General features: G+C 46.8%; 1 protein-coding gene across 2 annotated transcripts in view; it reads right to left on the bottom strand.

Annotated features, from left to right (window-relative positions):
• LOC134579042 (adhesion G-protein coupled receptor G1-like) overlaps nucleotides 1-22337 on the bottom strand; it is a 108551-nt gene that overhangs the window by 2537 nt on the left and 83677 nt on the right. For both annotated transcript variants that reach the window (XM_063438175.1, XM_063438173.1), the window contains exons 10-13: nucleotides 14116-14237; nucleotides 7765-8030; nucleotides 7025-7130; nucleotides 3482-3750 (exon numbers count right to left, since the gene is read on the bottom strand). In XM_063438175.1, coding sequence (XP_063294245.1) covers nucleotides 3482-3750; nucleotides 7025-7130; nucleotides 7765-8030; nucleotides 14116-14237 — 763 coding nt within the window. The remainder of the gene's footprint in view (nucleotides 1-3481; nucleotides 3751-7024; nucleotides 7131-7764; nucleotides 8031-14115; nucleotides 14238-22337) is intronic.

The following is a 22337-nucleotide window of genomic DNA, read 5'->3' as shown; positions in this document are numbered from 1 at the left end:
TCCCTTTAATAATATAAACCCACCCAGTATAACTAACTGTAACCTAACCTACACAGTGCATCTAACGTGTGTGGGAGCCTGGAGTGTCCCTTTAATAATATAAACCCACCCAGTATAACTAACTGTAACCTAACCTACACAGTGCACCTAACGTGTGTGGGAGCCTGGAGTGTCCCTTTAATAATATAAACCGACCCAGTATAATTAACTGTAACCTAACCTACACAGTGCACCTAACGTGTGTGGGAGCCTGGAGTATCCCTTTAATAATATAAACCCACCCAGTATAACTAACTGTAACCTAACCTACACAGTCCATCTAACGTGTGTGGGAGCCTGGAGTGTCCCTTTAATAATATAAACCCACCCAGTATAACTAACTGTAACCTAACCTACACAGTGCACCTAACGTGTGTGGGAGCCTGGAGTGTCCCTTTAATAATATAAACCGACCCAGTATAATTAACTGTAACCTAACCTACACAGTGCACCTAACGTGTGTGGGAGCCTGGAGTATCCCTTTAATAATATAAACCCACCCAGTATAACTAACTGTAACCTAACCTACACAGTCCATCTAACGTGTGTGGGAGCCTGGAGTGTCCCTTTAATAATATAAACCCACCCAGTATAACTAACTGTAACCTAACCTACACAGTGCATCTAACGTGTGTGGGAGCCTGGAGTGTCCCTTTAATAATATAAACCGACCCAGTATAATTAACTGTAACCTAACCTACACAGTGCACCTAACGTGTGGGAGCCTGGAGTATCCCTTTAATAATATAAACCCACCCAGTATAACTAACTGTAACCTAACCTACACAGTCCATCTAACGTGTGTGGGAGCCTGGAGTATCCCTTTAATAATATAAACCCACCCAGTATAACTAACTGTAACCTAACCTACACAGTGCACCTAACGTGTGTGGGAGCCTGGAGTATCCCTTTAATAATATAAACCCACCCAGTATAATTAACTGTAACCTAACCTACACAGTGCACCTAACGTGTGTGGGAGCCTGGAGTATCCCTTTAATAATATAAACCCACCCAGTATAACTAACTGTAACCTAACCTACACAGTGCATCTAACGTGTGTGGGAGCCTGGAGTATCCCTTTAATAATATAAACCCACCCAGTATAATTAACTGTAACCTAACCTACATAGTGCACCTAACGCAGTGATGGCGAACCTTTTTGAGCGCGAGTGCCCAAACCGTAATACATGCCAATTTTTTTTCCCTCAAAGTGCCAAAACGGCAATTAAACCTGAATACTGAGGTTTAAGTTTAGAAAAAACTCATACAGTTGTCCGAACTAATTAACATGTTTGTGTGTGTGCTCGGCAATCTGTCTGTATGTGTATTAAGCAGTCTGTCTGTATGTGTATTTAGCAGTCTGTCTGTCTGTGTACTTAGCAGTCTGTCTGTGTACTTAGCAGTCTGTCTGTATTTAGCAGACTGCTGAATACACACACAGACTGCTGAGTACACAGTCTGCTGAATACACACACACAGACTGCTAAATACACACACACACACACAGACTGCTGAGTACACACACACTGCTGAGTACACACACACAGACTGCTGAGTACACACACACACAGACTGCTAAATACACACACACAGACTGCTAAATACACACACACACACAGACTGCTGAGTACACACACACTGCTGAGTACACACACACACAGACTGCTGAGTACACACACACACACACAGACTGCTAAATACACACACACAGACTGCTGAGTACACACACACACACACACACATACACAGACTGCTAAATACACACACACACAATGCTGAGTACACACACAGCTGAGTACACACACACAGACTGCTGAGTACACACACACACACAGACTGCTAAATACACACACACACAGACTGCTGAGTACACACACACACAGACTGCTAAATACACACACACACACAGAATGCTAAATACACACAGACTGCTGAGTACACACACACACACACAGACTGCTGAGTACACACACAGACTCCTAAATACACACACACAGACTGCTCAGTACATACACACAGACTGCTAAATACACACACACAGACTGCTAAATACACACACACAGACTGCTGAGTACACACACACTGCTGAGTACACACACACAGACTGCTGAGTACACACACACACACAGACTGCTGAGTACACACACACACAGACTGCTGAGTACACACACACACACAGACTGCTACGTGTACACACACTGCATTGAGGGGTACAGTGTATGTGTTTGGGGTGATGTACTTGTGTGTAGGGTGGTGTGTGTGTGTGGGGGGGGTGGGGTGTGTGTGTGTGTGTGGGATGGTGTGTGTGTGTGGGGGGGTGGTGTGGGGGGGTGGGGGGTGGTGTGTGTGTGTGGGGGGTGTGTGTGTGTGGGGGGGGGGTGTAAGTGGGGTGATGTGTGTGTGTGGGGTGATGTGTGTGTGTGGGTGGGTGGGGTGTGTGTGGGGTGATGTGTGTGTTTGTGTGGGGTGATGTGTGTGTTTGTGTGGGGTGATGTGTGTGTGTGTCTTTCCTCGGTTTTCTTCCCCCTCTCATCTCTCCCTTAGTTTTCTTCCCCCCCTCCCATCTCTCCCTCGGTTTTCTTCCCCCCTCCCTCAGTTTTCTTCCCCCCTCCCATCCCCACTTGTCCTTGATCTCCTACCTTGTAGCGTGGCCGAGCGCACCGCGGAGCTCAGTTTCCTGTAACCGGCCGGACAGGAAGTGCTCTCTCTGTGAGCACTTAATTTCCGTCCGCCCGGGTACAGGAAGCATGTACTGCAGCGCGCTCGGCCACGCTACACAGAGTGCCTGGCAGGCGGGAGCGCTATGCGCTCACCTCCTGCCGGTCACTCCGGTTTTGCGCCCGCCGGGCCGTTGCACCCTAAGGCGGCCACTTGTGCCGCCTTATGGATGCGCCGGCGGAGCGCACCCTCCCTCCGGCGACCTGTGGCCAGGTGCCCACAGAGGCGGCTCGGCGTGCCACCTGTGGCACGCGTGCCATAGGTTCGCCATCACTGACCTAACGTGTGTGGGAGCCTGGAGTGTCCCATTTAATAATATAAACCCACCAAGTATAACTAACTGTAACCTAACCTACACAGTGCATCTAACGTGTGGGAGCCTGGAGTGTCCCTTTAATAATATAAACCCACCCAGTATAACTAACTGTAACCTAACCTACACAGTGCACCTAACGTGTGTGGGAGCCTGGAGTGTCTCTTTAATAATATAAACCCACCCAGTATAACTAACTGTAACCTAACCTACACAGTGCATCTAACGTGTGTGGGAGCCTGGAGTGTCCCTTTATTAATATAACCCACCCAGTTTAACTGTAACTTACCTATGTATCCCAATACCAACAACATTATATCCGATGGCAATTCAAGGCCAAGTCCTTAGCTATAACGTGCCAACAACATTAGGCAGTTTAACACTAAGCAGAGCTGGTAAAGGTCGTACCTTGCAAGGAGTTCAGGATGCTGAATACGTATTGCATCGGAAGATACAGGAACCCAAATGAGAAGAAGGCTACTCCCCATGGGAGTCCCACCATGCAGCTCAGTCCCAGCAGCGTTACACAGTGCTGGACTTTCTCTCCACGTGTATGTGGCATCAAGCGTAGTACACATCGTGCCATGGCGATTAACATTCCACAGTTTAGTACAAGAACTATCGCAAACAAACCGATGTTTAGCACAATGTGAATAACTGGTTCAGTGAGCCAACATCTGTGGGGACATGAGGACAACAATGAGTATAATACCAGGTATACAGAGAGCTAGCACGGGGTATATAGAGAGATAATACCAGGTATACAGAGAGCTAGCACGGGGTATATAGAGAGATAATACCAGGTATACAGAGAGAGCTAGCACGGGGTATATAGAGAGATAATACCAGGTATACAGAGAGCTAGCACGGGGTATATAGAGAGATAATACCAGGTATACAGAGAGCTAGCACAGGGTATATAGAGAGATAATACCAGGTATACAGAGAGCTAGCACGGGGTATATAGAGAGATAATACCAGGTATACAGAGAGTTAGCACGGGGTATATAGAGAGATAATACCAGGTATACAGAGAGCTAGCACGGGGTATATAGAGAGATAATACCAGGTATACAGAGAGCTAGCACGGGGTATATAGAGAGATAATACCAGGTATACAGAGAGCTAGCACAGGGTATATAGAGAGATAATACCAGGTATACAGAGAGCTAGCACGGGGTATATAGAGAGATAATACCAGGTATACAGAGAGCTAGCACGGGGTATATAGAGAGATAATACCAGGTATACAGAGAGCTAGCACGGGGTATATAGAGAGATAATACCAGGTATACAGAGAGCTAGCACGGGGTATATAGAGAGATAATACCAAGTATACAGAGAGCTAGCACGGGGTATATAGAGAGATAATACCAGGTATACAGAGAGCTAGCACGGGGTATATAGAGAGATAATACCAGGTATACAGAGAGCTAGCACAGGGTATATAGAGAGATAATAACAGGTATACAGAGAGCTAGCACGGGGTATATAGAGAGATAATACCAGGTATACAGAGAGCTAGCACAGGGTATATAGAGAGATAATACCAGGTATACAGAGAGAGCTAGCACGGGGTATATAGAGAGATAATACCAGGTATACAGAGAGCTAGCACGGGGTATATAGAGAGATAATACCAGGTATACAGAGAGCTAGCACGGGGTATATAGAGAGATAATACCAGGTATACAGAGAGCTAGCACGGGGTATATAGAGAGATAATACCAGGTATACAGAGAGCTAGCACGGGGTATATAGAGAGATAATACCAGGTATACATCGAGCTAGCACGGGGTATATAGAGAGATAATACCAGGTATACAGAGAGCTAGCACAGGGTATATAGAGAGATAATACCAGGTATACAGAGAGCTAGCACGGGGTATATAGAGAGATAATACCAGGTATACAGAGAGCTAGCACAGGGTATATAGAGAGATAATACCAGGTATTCAGAGGGCTAGCACGGGGTATATAGAGAGATAATACCAGGTATACAGAGAGCTAGCACGGGGTATATAGAGAGATAATAACAGGTATACAGAGAGCTAGCACAGGGTATATAGAGAGATAATAACAGGTATACAGAGAGCTAGCACGGGGTATATAGAGAGATAATACCAGGTATACAGAGAGCTAGCACGGGGTATATAGAGAGATAATACCAGGTATACAGAGAGCTAGCACGGGGTATATAGAGAGATAATACCAGGTATACAGAGGGCTAGCACGGGGTATATAGAGAGATAATACCAGGTATACAGAGAGCTAGCACGGGGTATATAGAGAGATAATACCAGGTATACAGAGAGCTAGCACAGGGTATATAGAGAGATAATAACAGGTATACAGAGAGCTAGCACGGGGTATATAGAGAGATAATACCAGGTATACAGAGAGCTAGCACGGGGTATATAGAGAGATAATACCAGCTATACAGAGAGCTAGCACAGGGTATATAGAGAGATAATAACAGGTATACAGAGAGCTAGCACGGGGTATATAGAGAGATAATACCAGGTATACAGAGAGCTAGCACAGGGTATATAGAGAGATAATACCAGGTATACAGAGAGCTAGCACGGGGTGTATAGAGAGATAATACCAGTTATACAGAGAGCTAGCACGGGGTATATAGAGAGATAATACCAGGTATACAGAGAGCTAGCACAGGGTATATAGAGAGATAATACCAGGTATACAGAGAGAGCTAGCACGGGGTATATAGAGAGATAATACCAGGTATACAGAGAGCTAGCACAGGGTATATAGAGAGATAATACCAGGTATACATCGAGCTAGCACGGGGTATATAGAGAGATAATACCAGGTATACAGAGAGCTAGCACAGGGTATATAGAGAGATAATACCAGGTATACAGAGAGCTAGCACGGGGTATATAGAGAGATAATACCAGGTATACAGAGAGCTAGCACAGGGTATATAGAGAGATAATACCAGGTATACAGAGGGCTAGCACGGGGTATATAGAGAGATAATACCAGGTATACAGAGAGCTAGCATGGGGTATATAGAGAGATAATACCAGGTATACAGAGAGCTAGCACGGGGTATATAGAGAGATAATACCAGGTATACAGAGAGCTAGCACGGGGTATATAGAGAGATAATACCAGGTATACAGAGAGCTAGCACGGGGTATATAGAGAGATAATACCAGGTATACAGAGAGCTAGCATAGGGTATATAGAGAGATAATAACAGGTATACAGAGAGCTAGCACGGGGTATATAGAGAGATAATACCAGGTATACAGAGAGCTAGCACAGGGTATATAGAGAGATAATACCAGGTATACAGAGAGAGCTAGCACGGGGTATATAGAGAGATAATACCAGGTATACAGAGAGCTAGCACGGGGTATATAGAGAGATAATACCAGGTATACAGAGAGCTAGCACGGGGTATATAGAGAGATAATACCAGGTATACAGAGAGCTAGCACGGGGTATATAGAGAGATAATACCAGGTATATAGAGAGATAATACCAGGTATACAGAGAGCTAGCACGGGGTATATAGAGAGATAATACCAGGTATACATCGAGCTAGCACGGGGTATATAGAGAGATAATACCAGGTATACAGAGAGCTAGCACAGGGTATATAGAGAGATAATACCAGGTATACAGAGAGCTAGCACGGGGTATATAGAGAGATAATACCAGGTATATAGAGAGCTAGCACGGGGTATATAGAGAGATAATACCAGGTATACAGAGAGCTAGCACGGGGTATATAGAGAGATAATACCAGGTATACATCGAGCTAGCACGGGGTATATAGAGAGATAATACCAGGTATACAGAGAGCTAGCACGGGGTATATAGAGAGATAATACCAGGTATACAGAGAGCTAGCACGGGGTATATAGAGAGATAATACCAGGTATACAGAGAGTTTATTACAGAGTATATAGAACTTACAATGTTGCTTGGGAGTTAGCAGACGACCTGTCAATATCCACACTGTGAGCGCCGTAGTAATCAGAATTGATCAGAGAAATGATAAATATCACTAAAACAGGAATTCCTGCAAAGAAAGTGAAGTAATGCGGTAAGTGCTGCTGTACTAAGCCTGTTAGATACTGGCTGTGACCTCGAACACGAAACACGGGGCTTTGTCTGCATGGACAATATTCAGTGAAAATGGCTGAATTCCAATGGGACAATTGCTATGCCTTTAGTGTCTGATATCTGAATCCTATACAAAGTATACTCCAAAAGCACTGATTTATAACCTAGACTGTGCAGGGTACACACTAGTAAATGATTATTAATTCATGTTTTGCAGCAAATGATAGTTTGATAGTTTTAGGCATTGTTACAATCCTCCCCCCACCCCCGGCAGGGTGACAGAGCTTCCTAGCGAAACAATGCCTATGGGAGTTAATATGACCCCCATATGGGTGTACAGGTGGGAGCACGTCTACTGAGCAGTGAGCAGCAGTGGCCTACGAAAGGCCCCTCATTCCATTAAAGGTGACTTTCCCATTATTAGGGTCCCTCCCAATATTTTACAGGATTCTTTCCTAATAAGTCAGCGGCAATAGAATTAAGTGACATCCCAAACTTGGAGTTTGAAAATGTCTGCATTTTGAGCAAGGTGACCTCCTGGGTGCAAACTGCATAGTCCCCTATCCCAGCGGTCTGAATGGATTACTCACCCCAGCCCACGATTGCCAGCTTGCCCGTGTTTATGAGTGAGTTGTTAAACACCTTGACGACCAGTCGGTAGAGGTTGAAGCCCTCAATGGCCATCCATGTGAAGGTGCAGAGCTGTGCAGTGTGAAGGAAGATGGCCGAGCTCTTGCACAGAATAGGTAGGTCCAGTCCTCCAACCAACGCACTCAAAATGAAACTCACATCCAGTAGGAATATAGCTGCAAGCAGGTGGATGTGGATCTGCAGTGTGGGGTTTGACTGCACCATCCTGGCAATAAACATTGATACAGCACGTCATATACACAGAAAACCTGGACCTACACACAGCTAGAGACACAACCAGAACTGCGAAATGTGTTTACAGACACAGCTAGAGACACAACCAGAACTGCGAAATGTGTTTACAGACACAGCTAGAGACACAACCAGGACTGCGAAATGTGTTTACAGACACAGCTAGAGACACAACCAGGACTGCGAAATGTGTTTACAGACACAACTAGAGACACAACCAGGACTGCAAAATGTGTTTACAGACACAGCTAGAGACACAACCAGGACTGCGAAATGTGTTTCCAGACACAGCTAGAGACACAACCAGGACTGCGAAATGTGTTTACAGACACAGCTAGAGACACAACCAGGACTGCGAAATGTGTTTACAGACACAACTAGAGACACAACCAGGACTGCTAAATGTGTTTACAGACACAGCTAGAGACACAACCAGGACTGCGAAATGTGTTTACAGACACAGCTAGAGACACAACCAGGACTGCGAAATGTGTTTACAGACACAACTAGAGACACAACCAGGACTGCAAAATGTGTTTACAGACACAGCTAGAGACACAACCAGGACTGCGAAATGTGTTTACAGACACAGCTAGAGACACAACCAGGACTGCGAAATGTGTTTACAGACACAGCTAGAGACACAACCAGGACTGCGAAATGTGTTTAAAGACACAACTAGAGACACAACCAGGACTGCAAAATGTGTTTACAGACACAGCTAGAGACACAACCAGGACTGCGAAATGTGTTTACAGACACAGCTAGAGACACAACCAGGACTGCGAAATGTGTTTACAGACACAGCTAGAGACACAACCAGGACTGCGAAATGTGTTTACAGACACAGCTAGAGACACAACCAGGACTGCGAAATGTGTTTACAGACACAGCTAGAGACACAACCAGGACTGCGAAATGTGTTTACAGACACAACTAGAGACACAACCAGGACTGCAAAATGTGTTTACAGACACAGCTAGAGACACAACCAGGACTGCGAAATGTGTTTACAGACACAGCTAGAGACACAACCAGGAATGTGAAATGTGTTTACAGACACAGCTAGAGACACAACCAGGACTGCGAAATGTGTTTACAGAAACAGCTAGAGATACAACCAGGACTGCGAAATGTGTTTACAGACACAGCTAGAGACACAACCAGGACTGCGAAATGTGTTTACAGACACAGCTAGAGACACAACCAGGACTGCGAAATGTGTTTACAGACACAGCTAGAGACAACCAGGACTGTTAAATGTGTTTACAGACTTACACTCCACACAGGGCTGGTGCAAGGATTTTTGGGTACACAGGCGAAGATGATTTTGGCGCCCCCCTCCAAAAAAAGACCATCTTCACCTGTGTGCCTCTTAACCCTCCTTTTGTTTCTTATTCCCTTTTTTAAATGTCTTACCCCTTTAGTGTGTCGTACCCCCAATATTTCCCCATTGTATATCTTACACCTCCCTTGTGTATCTCTCACAATCCCCCTTTGTGTGTCCAGGGCCGGCCTTAGGCCTTTAGGCACCCTGTGCGAAAAATCTTTACAGCGCCCCCCCCCCCCCCGTCATCCATGTATGATGTAATGTTTGTGTTGTCTGTGTATGTGATAGTAGGTGTGATGACTGTGTGTGATATGTATGCTATGTGTGTATGGCTGTGTGTGATATTTGTAATGTGTGTATTAACAGTGTGTGATATGCGTGTATTGGTTGTTTGTGATATACACACACACACACACACACACAAAGTCAGACAGCCATACACACACAGGAAGACATCCACACACACAGAGGCAGACAGTCACGCACACACACACAAGCAGACAGTCATACACCTACACACACAGGCAGTCATGCACACACACACACACACACACAGGCAGACAGTCATGCACACACAGACACACACACACACACAGACAGTCACACACACACACACACACACAGGCAGACAGTCACACACACACACACACACACACAGGCAGACAGTCACACACACACACACACACAGGCAGACAGTCAAACACGCAGACACACACACAGAGGCAGACAGTCATACACACACACACACAGAGGCAGACACACACAAAGAGGCAGACAGTCACACAGACACACACACAGAGGCAGACACACAAACACACACACAGAGGCAGTCATACACACAGACACACACAGAGGCAGACACACACACAGAGGCAGACAGTCATACACACAGACACACACAGAGGTAGACACACAGACACACACACACAGAGGCAGACACACAGACACACACACACAGAGGCAGACACACAGAGGCAGACAGTCATACACACAGACACACACACAGAGGCAGACAGTCCTACACACAGAGACAGACACACACAGACACACACACAGAGGCAGACAGTCACACAGACACACACACAAAGGCAGACACACAGACACACACACACACAGAGGCAGACAGTCATACACACAGACACACACAGAGGCAGACACACACACACACACAGAGGCAGACACTCAGACACACACACACAGAGGCAGACAGTCATACACACAGACACACACAGAGGCAGACACACACACAGAGGCAGACAGTAATACACACAGACACACACAGAGGTAGACACACAGACACACACACACACAGAGGCAGACAGTCACACAGACACACACACACAGAGGCAGACAGTCATACACACAGACACACACACAGAGGCAGACAGACACACACGCAGAGGCAGACACACAGACACACACACAGAGGCAGACAGCCACACAGACACACACACAGAGGCAGACACACAGACACACACACACACACAGAGGTAGACAGTCATACACACAGACACACACAGAGGCAGACACACAGAAACACACAGAGGCAGAAAGTCACACAGACACACACGCAGAGGCAGACACACAGACACACACACAGAGGCAGACAGTCATACACACAGACACACACAGAGGCAGATAGTCATACACACAGACACACACAGAGGCAGACAGTCATACACACAGAGACAGACAGACACACACACAGAGGCAGACACACAGAGGCAGACACACAGACACACACAGAGGCAGACACACACACAGAGGCAGACAGTAATACACACAGACACACACAGAGGTAGACACACAGACACACACACACACAGAGGCAGACAGTCATACACACAGAGACAGACAGACACACACACAGAGGCAGACACACAGAGGCAGACACACAGACACACACACAGAGGCAGACCGTCATACACACAGAGACAGACACACACACAGAGGCAGACACACACACATAGGCAGACAGTCATACACACAGACACACACAGAGGCAGACACACAGACAAACACACAGAGGCAGACAGTCACACAGACACACACACACAGAGGCAGACACACAGACACACACACAGAGGCAGACACACACACACACACACAGAGGCAGACAGTCATACACACACAGAGGCAGACAGTCATACACACAGAGACAGACACACACACAGAGGCAGACAGTCACACAGACACACACACACAGAGGCAGACACACAGACACACACACAGAGGCAGACAGTCATACACACAGCCACACACAGAGGCAGACACACAGACACACACAGAGGCAGACAGTCACACAGACACACATGCTGAGGCAGACACACAGACACACACACCGAGGCAGACAGTCATACACACAGACACACACAGAGGCAGACAGCCATACACACATACACACACACAGAGGCAGACAGTCATACACACAGAGACAGACACACACACACACACACACAGAGGCAGACACACACACAGAGGCAGACAGTCATACACACAGACACACACAGAGGCAGACAGTCATACACACAGACACACACATAGGCAGACAGTCATACACACAGAGACAGACACACACACAGAGGCAGACACAGACACACACACAGAGACAGACACACACACAAAGGCAGACACACACACAGAGGCAGACAGTCATACACACAGACACACACAAAGGCAGACACACAGACACACACACAGAGGCAGACAGTCACACAGACATACACACACAGAGGCAGACACACACACAGAGGCAGACAGTCATACACACAGACACACACACATAGGCAGACAGTCATACACACAGAGACAGACACACACACAGAGGCAGACAGTCACACAGACACACACACAGAGGCAGACACACAGACACACACACACACACACAGAGGCAGACAGTCATACACACAGACACACACACATAGGCAGACAGTCATACACACAGAGACAGACACACACACAGAGGCAGACAGTCATACACATACAAACACAGAGGCAGACACACAGACACACACAGAGGCAGACAGTCACACAGACACACTCGCAGAGGCAGACACACAGACACACACACAGAGGCAGACAGTCATACACACATACACACACAGAGGCAGACAGTCATATACACAGACACACACACAGAGGCAGACAGTCATACACACAAAGACAGACACACCCACAGAGGCAGACACACAGACACACACACAGAGGCAGACAGTCATACACACAGAGACAGACACACACACAGAGGCAGACACACACACAGAGGCAGACAGTCATACACACAGACACACACAGACACAGGCAGACAGTCACACTCACACTGACAATCACACAGTTAACTGTGGAGTTCATTGTGGAGGCACTGCAGCTCCTGGAGACTGTTTGGTGGGGAAGCAGGGACTCCTTCCTGCTTCCCCTGCAGCAGTTTTCCGGCGCTTTTAGCTCCGCTCCTGCCACAATTTTTTTTTTTAATTCCGGCCGCCCCCTGCTCCATGACCCCCTGTGTGTATTACTGTCTGCCTCTGTGTGTGTCTGTGTGTGTATGACTGCCTCTCTGTGTGTGTGTGTGTGTATTACTGTGTGTGTCTGCCTCTGTGTGTGTCTGTGTGTATGACTGTGTGTGTGTCTGCCTCTGTGTGTGTCTGTGTGTATGACTGTCTGCCTCTGTGTGTGTGTCTGTGTGTATGACTGTCTGCCTGTGTGTGTGTGTGTGTGTGTGTGTATGACTGCCTGCCTGTATGTGTGTGTGTGTGTGTATGACTGTCTGCCTGTGTGTGTGTGTCTGTGTGTATGACTGTCTGCCTGTGTGTGTGTCTGTGTGTATTACTGTCTGCCTCTGTGTGTGTGTATGTCTGTGTGTATGACTGTCTGTGTGTGTGTGTATGACTGTGTGTGTGTCTGTGTGTCTGCCTCTGTGTGTGTCTGTGTGTATGACTGTCTGCCTCTGTGTGTGTGTCTGTGTGTGTGTATGACTGTCTGCCTGTGTGTGTCTGTGTGTATTACTGTCTGCCTCTGTGTGTGTGTATGTCTGTGTGTATGACTGCCTCTGTGTGTGTGTGTATGACTGTCTGCCTGTGTGTGTGTGTGTGTACGACTGTGTGTGTGTCTGTGTGTATGACTGTCTGCCTGTGTGTGTGTGTGGTTGTGCGTGTGTGTGTGCATGACTGCCTGTGTGTGTAGGTGTATGACTGTCTGCTTGTGTGTGTGTGTGTGCGTGACTGTCTGCCTCTGTGTGTGTGGATGTCTTCCTGTGTGTGTATGGCCATCTGACTCTGTGTGTGTGTGTGTGTGTGTGTATCACATACAACCAATACACGCATATCACACACTGTTAATACACCCATTACAAATATCACACACAGCCAACACATAGCATACATATCACACACAGTCATCACACCTACTATCACATACACAGACAACACAAACATTACATCATACATGGATGACATGTATAAAGGCCTAAGGCCGGCCCATACACTGCATATTGACACATGATCACAGACATACATTGCACAGTGACAAATGATCACAGACACAAACTGAATGGAGACAGGTGATCACAGACACACACTACACACAGAGAGGTAATCATAGAGACACTGCACTGTGACACATGATTACACATGCACACTGCACTGTGGCATATTATTGGAGACAAACACTGCACCATGTGAAGTGATTAAAGACATACATGTGCTGTCAACCATTAGACATACAGCTCCTTTACCTGCTGCAGCAGCTCCAGCAGATGGTGAAGAGTGCAGCGATAGCGGAGATGGTGCAACCAGCGAATGTCAGGGCCGTTAAAGACACGAGATGGACCTCTGATATGACCTGCTTGGAGACTTGCTATAGAAGAAGAGTTCAATTCAATGTAATTCAGCTATCTGGCAGCCAACCACGATAAACCTACTACCTAAACCTACTAAAATACATTGCTACATAGTTTGATTAAAGAAAAAAGGAGTCTTCCTACAATTTTTAATAACGAAAAAGGTTTTTATGGCTGTGGTCAATGCTCTGCATGTAAAAAATCAGATAAGAAGAAAAGGACTATTCACGCGATTAATGATAAAGAGGGCAACATTATACCTATAAAATAATGTATAACATGCTATTCTAGGAATAGAATCTATTTATTAAAATGCCCTTATATGGGCCGCACGACTACACCCCTGTACGTAAGGATAGGAGAACATATACATAACATCAATTTAGGATTTGGGAAACACTGCGTCTCCTACCATTTTAAACAGAACCACCACCAAGATGCAAAAGGTCTTATTATTTAGGAGGAAAAGGGTGGATAGAAGTTGGAGAGGAGGAGATTTTATGAAACAATGAGGCCAAGTGGGAATGGAATGGATTTTCAAAAAGAACTCATTCCATATGGATTAAACTCGGACTTCGAACTATGCCACTTTCTATAGAGAACCCCCCCCCCCTTTTTTTACATTGTTCCCCTTTTTATATATTCCCTTTTTTTTTTTTTTTATATTCCTTATACATTTTTTATATATCTTTTATATTCAATCTCACACATAATTTTACCTATTTAAAGAGGTATATATTGAAAATAGGAGATAAATAATTGTAGAAAGAAGTTTGAAAACCCCTTTATCTTCTGATATAAGGATCCTGTTCCTTAAAAGAAACACATTCAATGATTTGAATTATTACATTTTTACACAATTTATGTATAAAGGAAAGGAATCACTAACATGGAAAGGGAATATACTAAAGGTCTTTTACACTATGGGTGAATAATCCCTTTAATATGGATATTAATGAAACAGATCATTATGTCAGGATCGGGACAGGGATCCAACACGCAGAGTACAAACAGTAGCCAGATACGTATACCGGACCTTAGAATGGCCGGACTAACGTAAGTAGTACAGTATAGAATGGTCAAAGACAAGCCGAGGTTGAGGGTAACAGAAGACAGGTAAGCGAGAGACAAGCCGAATCAAGGGTAACAGAGATAAGCAGAGTAAGGTAAACAAGCCGGGTCAAAACCAAAAGGGATAATAGAATACACAAGCACTGAGTGACTAGAACAAGCTAGAACCACGACAGGGCAATGAGCTAATGAAAGAAGCTCTGTTAAATACCCTGTTCAGAGCAGTAACCACGCCTCCGAGGCGTCCTGATTGGTCCTGCAGCAATTGAGTGACAGGTCGTTCCGGAGGAGTGTCCTGATGACAACTTCCTGCCTAGATGCTGTAAAAGGCAGTCACTCCCTCGCGGCCGGCCTTGCATGACCGGATAGACCGTGGGGAAGGGAGCCATCAGGCCGTCTGGATGGAGGAACAGCTAAGTCTCTACCTCTTTCGGAGGTAGAGACCGCAGGTACCCTGACAGTACCCCCCCTCTCAGATACGCCCACCGGGCGGAATACACCAGGGCAAGAAGGGAATCGAGAGTGAAACGCCCTGCGGAGACGGGGAGCATGCACCTCCTCCTGAGGTACCCAACTTCTCTCCTCAGGACCATAACCCTTCCAATCGACCAGATATTGCAGTTTCCCCCGGGAGATTCGAGAATCAACGATGGAATTGACCTCATACTCCTCCTGACCCTCCACCTGAACTGAGCGGGGAGGGGCGATCGTGGAGGAGAACCTGTTACATATTAATGGTTTTAGCAAGGAAACATGAAATGAATTAGGAATGCGTAAGGCATTAGGCAACGCTAAACGATACGCAACTGGGTTAATTTGAGACAGTACCCTGTAAGGTCCAATATATCGAGGAGCAAACTTCATGGACGGCACTTTTAACCGAATGTTTCTAGTACTTAACTGTGGCGAAACCAGCTTCGCCACTGTGAACTGGAGAGGCCTGGCTGCTAGCCTCCTGCCCGCTGACTATGGCCCCTAGACATATTGCACTTTAACGACTATATTTGGGCAGGTAATAATTTGTATTGCTGCTGCTGGCCCTTTAAAAGCAGCGATGGACATATTGGAACTTTTGGGACTACTGTACCTTTAAGACTGTGGAACGTAGTACAGTAATCCTGCCTTTAATACTTTAAATGTCATGTATGTATTGTTGTATGCAGTTAACCTGGGTTATATATATATATGCAGCCTTCATCTGATTGTTCGGTAGAATCACTCCATTCATTGTATTGAGGAAACTACCGAACAACCAGACCACCCAGGATTAAGTGTGCCTCCAATTATGTAATGTGTTCCGTGTCCTCTGGGTGGCCGCCATTCAGGAAACAACCACGTGGCGGCGGCCATCTTTAACTGCCGAACAGCGGTGTTTTGCCGTCGAGTGTCTGGAACTGAAATCGGACACTCGACTAGGCCAACACCGCTGAGACCTCCAAACGTCCAGGATTTCGTATAGAAACTACCGAATGACCCGTCGTTCGGTAGAAAGAAACATACGAACTAGGGGATTCATGCGAATCCCCCTTAGTCTCTATAACCCAAGTAATTCATCTGTTTGCGTTCCCTTGTTTGTGACCGACCGCAGGGCCAAAATGCATGGAACTGTTTTCGGATACTTTACCCATGCGGTCGGTCAATACTTTAAAGTCCCATAACTCCCGAACCGTTTATCCGAATGGGCTGATTCTAACATATGTTGTCCCTCCAGACTAGGGCTATCTGGAGATATTGGATTTGTGGATGTACCCCAAGTATTTAGGGTACATCCAAAACTTGGGTAAAAATGTGTCCCTGTTAATTATGTTAAGTGCTAATCTAAGGGGAGGAAATGTGTGGGAGGTACATCCATGTGATTGGTTAAATTCATCCTCCCCCTGGGAGTGTCCTGTATGTACTTGGTTGTAATAAAACCCAGACTGGGTGTCCCAGTCTGGAGTCTTACTTAACCCTCAAAGCGATGTGTCGTCTCGGTCTTTGGGGGAATGGGATTGTATGCTGACTGCCAAGAGTGTAAGCCGATGTCTGCTTTTCTTGTTCAGCTGTTCCAGTGTTCGTGTGGTTCCAGTCGGGAGAATGGTGTTTGCAGTAGCTGCCTGTGCATCTGGAAAGGGGATTATCGCCTAAACTGGGTTTTATCCTCTTGTAAGTGAAACGGTCCGTTACAATTGGTGGCAAGCGGCGGGATCGTTCCTACAACCAGAGGGACAGCTACAGACAACACCATTTCTGGATTACAAAGTGAGGGCAACGCTAGTATCCGTACAGCGACCCTATCTACAAAGGAACTCAGAAAATGGAGAAGAAGCTTCAGGATGTAATGTCCAGTTACGTAAGCCTGTGGGGTGGAGGAGTCCCAGAGGAGGACAGGATGAGGTACAGAGATATGGCCAGAGCCGAATTGTGGGACGAAGCCCTAGAGGAAGTACAGTATTCACGAGGGGATCAGCGCCGCAGCAGAAGGCAGCGAATTCTGGCTAGAATGGCAGAGCGGATGCCCCTCCTGAGAAAACAGACCACAGAAAAGTGGGTGACTAGACTCGAGATTCTAGTATACGCAGAACTGGTGCTCGACGACGCATACCAGGCGCTACAGTGGTACGCGGCTCAGTGTGTCCCCAGGATGGCAGAGTATGAGTTCCCAGAAGGCGGAGATTACACTGGCCCCGGTCTATTTTGGGATAATAGTGGTGACGAGGACTTTGGGGAAGATACCGACTATCGTTTTTGGGACCTGTACGGCATCCGAGAGAACATGCTGGGTCTCTTTGGCGCTATTGACCTCGAGGCAGACCTACGATATTTAGTTACCCAGGAATGGAACCTGGAGGGGGATTACCTGCGACTCATCAATGAGGCCTGGGAAGAGACAACCGGCCCTCCCGCCCAATAGCAACCAGCAGTACCCGAGGTGGCAGAGTTCCTAGACTGGTCCTGTGAGCAACCCCAGGGAGATGAAGGTGTCGTCCTTCCTCCCCAGCGGCAGGCTGAGTTACAGGGGGCAGAGGTTGTTGTTCCTGCCCCCCAGCAGCAAAGTGAGATGCCAAGACGGCAGTGTGAAGCGAAGGGAGAGGAGAGCAGCGTCCTCCCTCCCCAGCGGCAGTGTGTGCCCCAGGGAGCTGATGGTGTCGTCCATCCTCCCCAGCGGCAGTGTGTCCTGCAGGGAGCAGAGACAGTCGGTCTCGCACCCCAGCAGCCGGACAAGAGAATGAAAGGGGAGACAGCTGGTCCCCCTTTCCACCAGCAGAGAGAGTGGCAGGGAGAGGAGCCTGCTAACCCCCCTCCCCAGCGGCAGTTTACCGTCCAGAGAGAGGAACTTGTTACACCCTCTCTCCAGCGGCAGCCTAGCTCACCAAGGGGAGATGTTAAGCCCCACAACTGTGCAGATGGGACCGTAGTCTCTGCACTTACAGCACAAGGGATAGGGACGGTCGGTCCTGTTCCCCAGCCTCAGTGTGATGGATCCAAAGGGGAGACAGTCGGTCTCCCCCTCCGGCAGTCGAGCTGCGCACCTAAAGGGGAGACAGCCAGTCTCCAGCAACCCGACGCCCACCAGACTACTCCCGTGGTAGTGCTGGCAACAGGACAGAGTACCGCTGGTCTCTGCCCCCTCAGCAACCCACCAAGGCAGCCTACCCGTCTCCCACCCAGCAGTGGTGAAACACCAGAACTTGGACAAAATCCTTCCTCACCCAGATGTAGTAACCGGTTAGTGTGGGTGGGCTGCTCGGTTATTTCTGTTTTGTGGGTGGGTTGCTGGACTAACCAGGGCACTGACCGGCAGAAAGTCAGGTACCCTGTTAGTCTAATTGGCCAAGGGGAGAAATGTGGCGAAACCAGCTTCGCCACTGTGAACTGGAGAGGCCTGGCTGCTAGCCTCCTGCCCGCTGACTATGGCCCCTGGACATATTGCACTTTAACGACTATATTTGGGCAGGTAATAATTTGTATTGCTGCTGCTGGCCCTTTAAAAGCAGCGATGGACATATTGGAACTTTTGGGACTACTGTACCTTTAAGACTGTGGAACGTAGTACAGTAATCCTGCCTTTAATACTTTAAATGTCATGTATGTATTGTTGTATGCAGTTAACCTGGGTTATATATATGCAGCATTCATCTGATTGTTCGGTAGAATCACTCCATTCATTGTATTGAGGAAATTACCGAACAACCAGACCACCCAGGATTAAGTGTGCCTCCAATTATGTAATGTGTTCCGTGTCCTCTGGGTGGCCGCCATTCAGGAAATAACCACGTGGCGGCGGCCATCTTTAACTGCCGAACAGCGGTGTTTTGCCGTCGAGTGTCTGGAACTGAAATCGGACACTCGACTAGGCCAACACCGCTGAGACCTCCAGACGTCCAGGATTTCGTATAGAAACTACCGAATGACCCGTCGTTCGGTAGAAAGAAACATACGAACTAGGGGATTCATGCGAATCCCCCTTAGTCTCTATAACCCAAGTAATTCGTCTGTTTGCGTTCCCTTGTTTGTGACCGACCGCAGGGCCAAAATGCATGGAACTGTTTTCGGATACTTTACCCATGCGGTCGGTCAATACTTTAAAGTCCCATAACTCCCGAACCGTTTATCCGAATGGGCTGATTCTAACATATGTTGTCCCTCCAGACTAGGGCTATCTGGAGATATTGGATTTGTGGATGTACCCCAAGTATTTAGGGTACATCCAAAACTTGGGTAAAAATGTGTCCCTGTTAATTATGTTAAGTGCTAATCTAAGGGGAGGAAATGTGTGGGAGGTACATCCATGTGATTGGTTAAATTCATCCTCCCCCTGGGAGTGTCCTGTATGTACTTGGTTGTAATAAAAGCCAGACTGGGTGTCCCAGTCTGGAGTCTTACTTAACCCTCAAAGCGATGTGTCGTCTCGGTCTTTGGGGGAATGGGATTGTATGCTGACTGCCAAGAGTGTAAGCCGATGTCTGCTTTTCTTGTTCAGCTGTTCCAGTGTTCGTGTGGTTCCAGTCGGGAGAATGGTGTTTGCAGTAGCTGCCTGTGCATCTGGAAAGGGGATTATCGCCTAAACTGGGTTTTATCCTCTTGTAAGTGAAACGGTCCGTTACATTAACCATACTCTATCGCCTGGAACAAACACCGGTGCTGCCCTTCTACGTTTTCAGCGTGTTTTTTAACCAGCGTAGAATTGTGCAGAAGGATTTGTCGAGTTTGATCCCACAACTCTCTTAAATTGGCAACATGAACATCCACCAACGGTATCCCTTGAGAAGAAGACTCCGAAGGAAGGATGGAAGGATGAAAGCCATAATTCTAGAAAAAAGGGCTAGAATGCGTAGAATCACAAATGAGATTGTTATGTGCAAACTCCGCCCAAGGAATCAAACCGACCCAATCATCCTGGTGTTCTGAAACTAAACAACGTAAATATTGTTCAACTTTTTGGTTAGTGCGTTCAGCAGCTCCATTGGACTGAGGATGATAGGCAGAGGAGAAATTCAATTTGATGCCTAGTTGGGAGCAGAATGATCTCCAAAAACGGGAAACAAATTGGGAGCCTCTGTCAGAGACAATTTGGGAAGGTATTCCATGCAAACGGAAAATCTCCCTGGCGAATATCTCCGCTAATTCGGGCGAAGATGGGAGTTTAGGTAAGGGAATGAAGTGAGCCATTTTAGTAAATCTGTCTACCACAGTGAGGATGACAGTCTGCTTTTTAGAGATAGGCAAATCAACAATGAAGTCCATTGCCAGACAGGACCAAGGCTTTTCAGGAACCTCTAAAGGGTGCAGAAATCCGCATGGAAGCGAATGGGGTAGCTTGGTCTTGGTACAAACTTCACATGCCCCGATGAATTCTTTAATATCCTTGCGTAAGTCAGGCCACCAAAAATCTTTAGAGACCAGCGCATAAGTCTTGCGGATGCCAGGATGCCCAGCCACCTTGCTGTTATGGAGACAGCGTAGCACCTCCAGTTGGAGAGCGGCAGGAACGAAGTGTCGATCCCCAGGAGTCTGTTTGGGTGCCAAATGCTGAAACTTCATGATCTCAGAAAGCAATGGAGAGTGAATCCTGAGATTCGTGTTCGCGATGATATTCCCCTTAGGAACTATGGAGGACAGAAGTGGTTCAGTTATAGTGGATGGTTCATATTGACGAGACAAAGCATCGGCTTTAGAGTTCTTAGAACCAGGTCTATACGTAAGTACATAATTAAAGTAAGTGAGGAACAAAGCCCAGCGAGCCTGCCTGGCGGACAAGCGCTTAGCCTCCCCAATATAAGACAAGTTCTTATGATCCGTTAGGATAGTAACAGGGTGTAGTGTACCTTCCAGTAAATGTCTCCACTCCTTTAAAGCCTTAATGACCGCTAACAGTTCCCTCTCCCCGATGTCATATCTGCTCTCAGGCCCAGAAAATTTTTTAGAGAAGAAACCACAAGGGTGTAACGGTTTATCCACCCCTAACCTTTGAGACAGAACAGCCCCAACTCCTGTCTCAGAAGCATCGACCTCGAGCAAGAAAGGCAGAGTCGTATCAGGATGAACTAGAATGGGAGCTGAGGCAAAAAGTTCCTTGAGAGTCTTAAAAGCACCAAGAGCTTACTCAGACCAGAACTTAGTATCAGCCCCTTGTTTCGTCATATTGGTAATAGGCGCAATGATAGAGGAGTAACCCTTAATGAAGCGCCTATAGTAGTTGGAAAAACCAATAAACCTTTGGATAGCCTTGAGTCCTTTGGGCAAAGGCCAGTCTAAAATAGATTGGAGTTTACCAGGATCCATTTTAAAACCTTCCCCAGAAATCACGTACCCAAGAAAGTCTACCTGAGACTGATCAAAACTGCACTTCTCCAATTTGCAGTATAGACCATGTTGCAGAAGTTTGTGTAACACCTTTCTGACCTGTCTATGGTGAGTCTCAATCTCCTTAGAGTGTATTAGTATGTCGTCCAGGTAAACAATAACACAATCATGCTGAAACTCCCTAAGTACCTCATTAATCAACTCTTGAAATACTGCAGGAGCATTGCATAGTCCAAATGGCATAACAGTGTATTCGTAAT

This window comes from Pelobates fuscus, chromosome 12, assembly GCF_036172605.1.
Source record: "Pelobates fuscus isolate aPelFus1 chromosome 12, aPelFus1.pri, whole genome shotgun sequence".
NCBI classification, from domain to species: Eukaryota; Metazoa; Chordata; class Amphibia; order Anura; family Pelobatidae; genus Pelobates; species Pelobates fuscus.
This window is presented reverse-complemented; position numbering and strand designations above follow the sequence as displayed.